The 2,173-nt window shown below is 32.0% G+C and overlaps 1 protein-coding gene across 1 annotated transcript; it reads left to right on the top strand.

The window, feature by feature from the left end:
• Nucleotides 1-1,444: 1,444 nt before the first annotated feature.
• Nucleotides 1,445-1,741, top strand: AAJ76_1760001759 (hypothetical protein; the record flags this gene model as incomplete). Its single annotated transcript, XM_024474252.1, has 1 exon — nucleotides 1,445-1,741. The coding sequence occupies one exon, from the start codon at nucleotides 1,445-1,447 to the stop codon at nucleotides 1,739-1,741; it is 297 nt and encodes a 98-aa protein (XP_024329659.1).
• Between the last annotated feature and the right edge of the window lie 432 nt (nucleotides 1,742-2,173).

Raw genomic sequence — 2,173 nt, 5'->3', positions numbered from 1 at the left:
CCCCGGGTTTTCAATTTGTTTCGTATGCGCTCCTTGAGCATTAACAAACCCAAACGAGTGGTTTACCACTTTATGGCAAGTGTTAATTCAGTAACAGCCCTGGGGTATATATTGGATAACCACCAGTAACAATGATAGATCCGGGTACAACATGTTCTTCGAACATGTCTAGTATAGTCAAAATTTGTTGTTAGGAACAAGCTTTAGAACAAACTTCCTACAATTTTATTCTTCAACGTCTCCCACTAACCATTGTACGTTGGGTTTGTTGTTTGAGGTACTAGATGAGTTAAATACTAACTCCCCACTACAGATAGCAGTTTCGTCAAACTGCACCCCAATACCTTCTCCACCTATTTTAGCTATTTCTGGCTCTTGTTCGGATATTACTTGTAAAATCGGGTCTTTGATTTTAATGTAAGTGTTCTCCGAACAATCGCAGAAATCAATGGCCTGTACTGGGGTATAATCATACACCCAGCAATACATTTCTCTAAGAATTTTTACAAATTCTATATTCAGGGAGGCCACTCTAGACCCCTTCTTTGGGCTTGCCTTAGATATGCATGCCCGTCTATATACGTAGCAGCCACGACAATCTTCATTCTTCCATCACATTTAACTCGAGGGGTTTCTATTTTGATTAAATTGTATTTAAAAAAAATTCTAAAGTCTTAAAGTTCTCAAATAATATAACATCGTTGAATTTAGAATTTTCTCTTTTAGATTTTTCATAATAGGGGTTAAAAATAATTCTTTTTTTACCTTTACTTCATCTTTCCTCCCTTTTATGAATAACTACGCACACTTTAAAAAAATTTTACATAGTTGTTCGGAAGGGGTGAAAAATGAAGTAGCGCCATAAAATTGTATCCATTTAAGTCCTATTTGTAATTAAATTGTTAAGAATATAGACACCGTAAAATTTAGTTATAAAAAAATTTAAATATTTGTATAATTTTCACACCCATTATGATAAACTATAATATGGCGAACACAATAAACAAGGAGTTAACAAGTGTTTGCGTGGGTCTGTAGGCCTAAATATCAGTTGAAGTTGGGTTACTACAGTATGAGTTGGCTTAAAAAAGATAGCAGAAAAGAAATGGAAGCATTTTATGTCTAAGAAGGGTTCTTATGAGTTAAAAGTTTTTATTATGAAAAATGTTAAAGTGGAAGAGGGATGGAAAACTATCGTTGAAACCCCCCAAAGGAAAACTCATATAAAGGAGCAAGTGATGCAGAAAGAAGAAGAAATTAGAAGCATAACAATACAAATTGAACATAACATTACGGAAAAAATACAAGAAACTATTAAGAATACTTTTTAAGAAGGAAGGAGACGGAACGGCGCCAGGGCCTTTTCCCGGATCATATTTTTTTTTTAAACCCATTGTCCAGGAATAGGCATTATTAATCTGGGAATTTTTTAACCCTTAAATTTATGATTTTTTCAGAAGAACCAAAAGGAATAAAATTTATGATTTTTATAAACTTAAAAGACGCAACAGAATGGAGTGATTTTTATAATTTTTTTGATATTAACAAGATATGTGATAAGTGTAAGTCAGAAATGCGAATAGAGTATGATGAAACCTATGTAAATTTTCATCAGTTAAGATGTATAATTTGTAATTGTAGAAAGCCAGATTTATTGTTAAAAGGGACAAAAATAAGCAGCCCAAAAATAAGTTTTATGAATATTTGTTTATTATCTATTCTTGGCTCGAAAAAAAAATGAATACAGTATGGCAAAAAACTCTAATGTATCTCTAAATTATATTAAGAGAATTAAAAAAATAATGATTAATGTTGTTGTGGAGAATAATCAGAAGAACAAGATAAAACCGGGAGACGATCCTCCTGTATAGGTCCCCGAAAGCATAATTGTTAAAAACAAGCTTCATAATTCTCCCTTTGAAAAGTATGATAAAATAAAAGAAGGGGCTTGATTTGTTGGGGTTGTTGAAGAAGTTTTTCGAAGGCTTGCTTTAAAGATAGTTCTAAATAGAAAAAAAGAAACATTTTTGAATTTTTTCAAAAAATATATATATTCATGTTCTACTATAAAAACAGATGGCCACGTTTCCTATCCATACACTATGGCAAAGATTAAAGGCAATCATATTGTTGTTAATCATGAATTGAGATTCACAAATGAAGAAGGACACCA

This window comes from Vairimorpha ceranae (assembly GCF_000988165.1).
Source record: "Vairimorpha ceranae strain PA08 1199 chromosome Unknown NODE_176, whole genome shotgun sequence".
NCBI lineage: Eukaryota > Fungi > Microsporidia > Nosematidae > Vairimorpha > Vairimorpha ceranae.
Note: the sequence above shows the minus strand (reverse complement) of the source record. Positions and strands in the feature narration are given on the sequence as shown.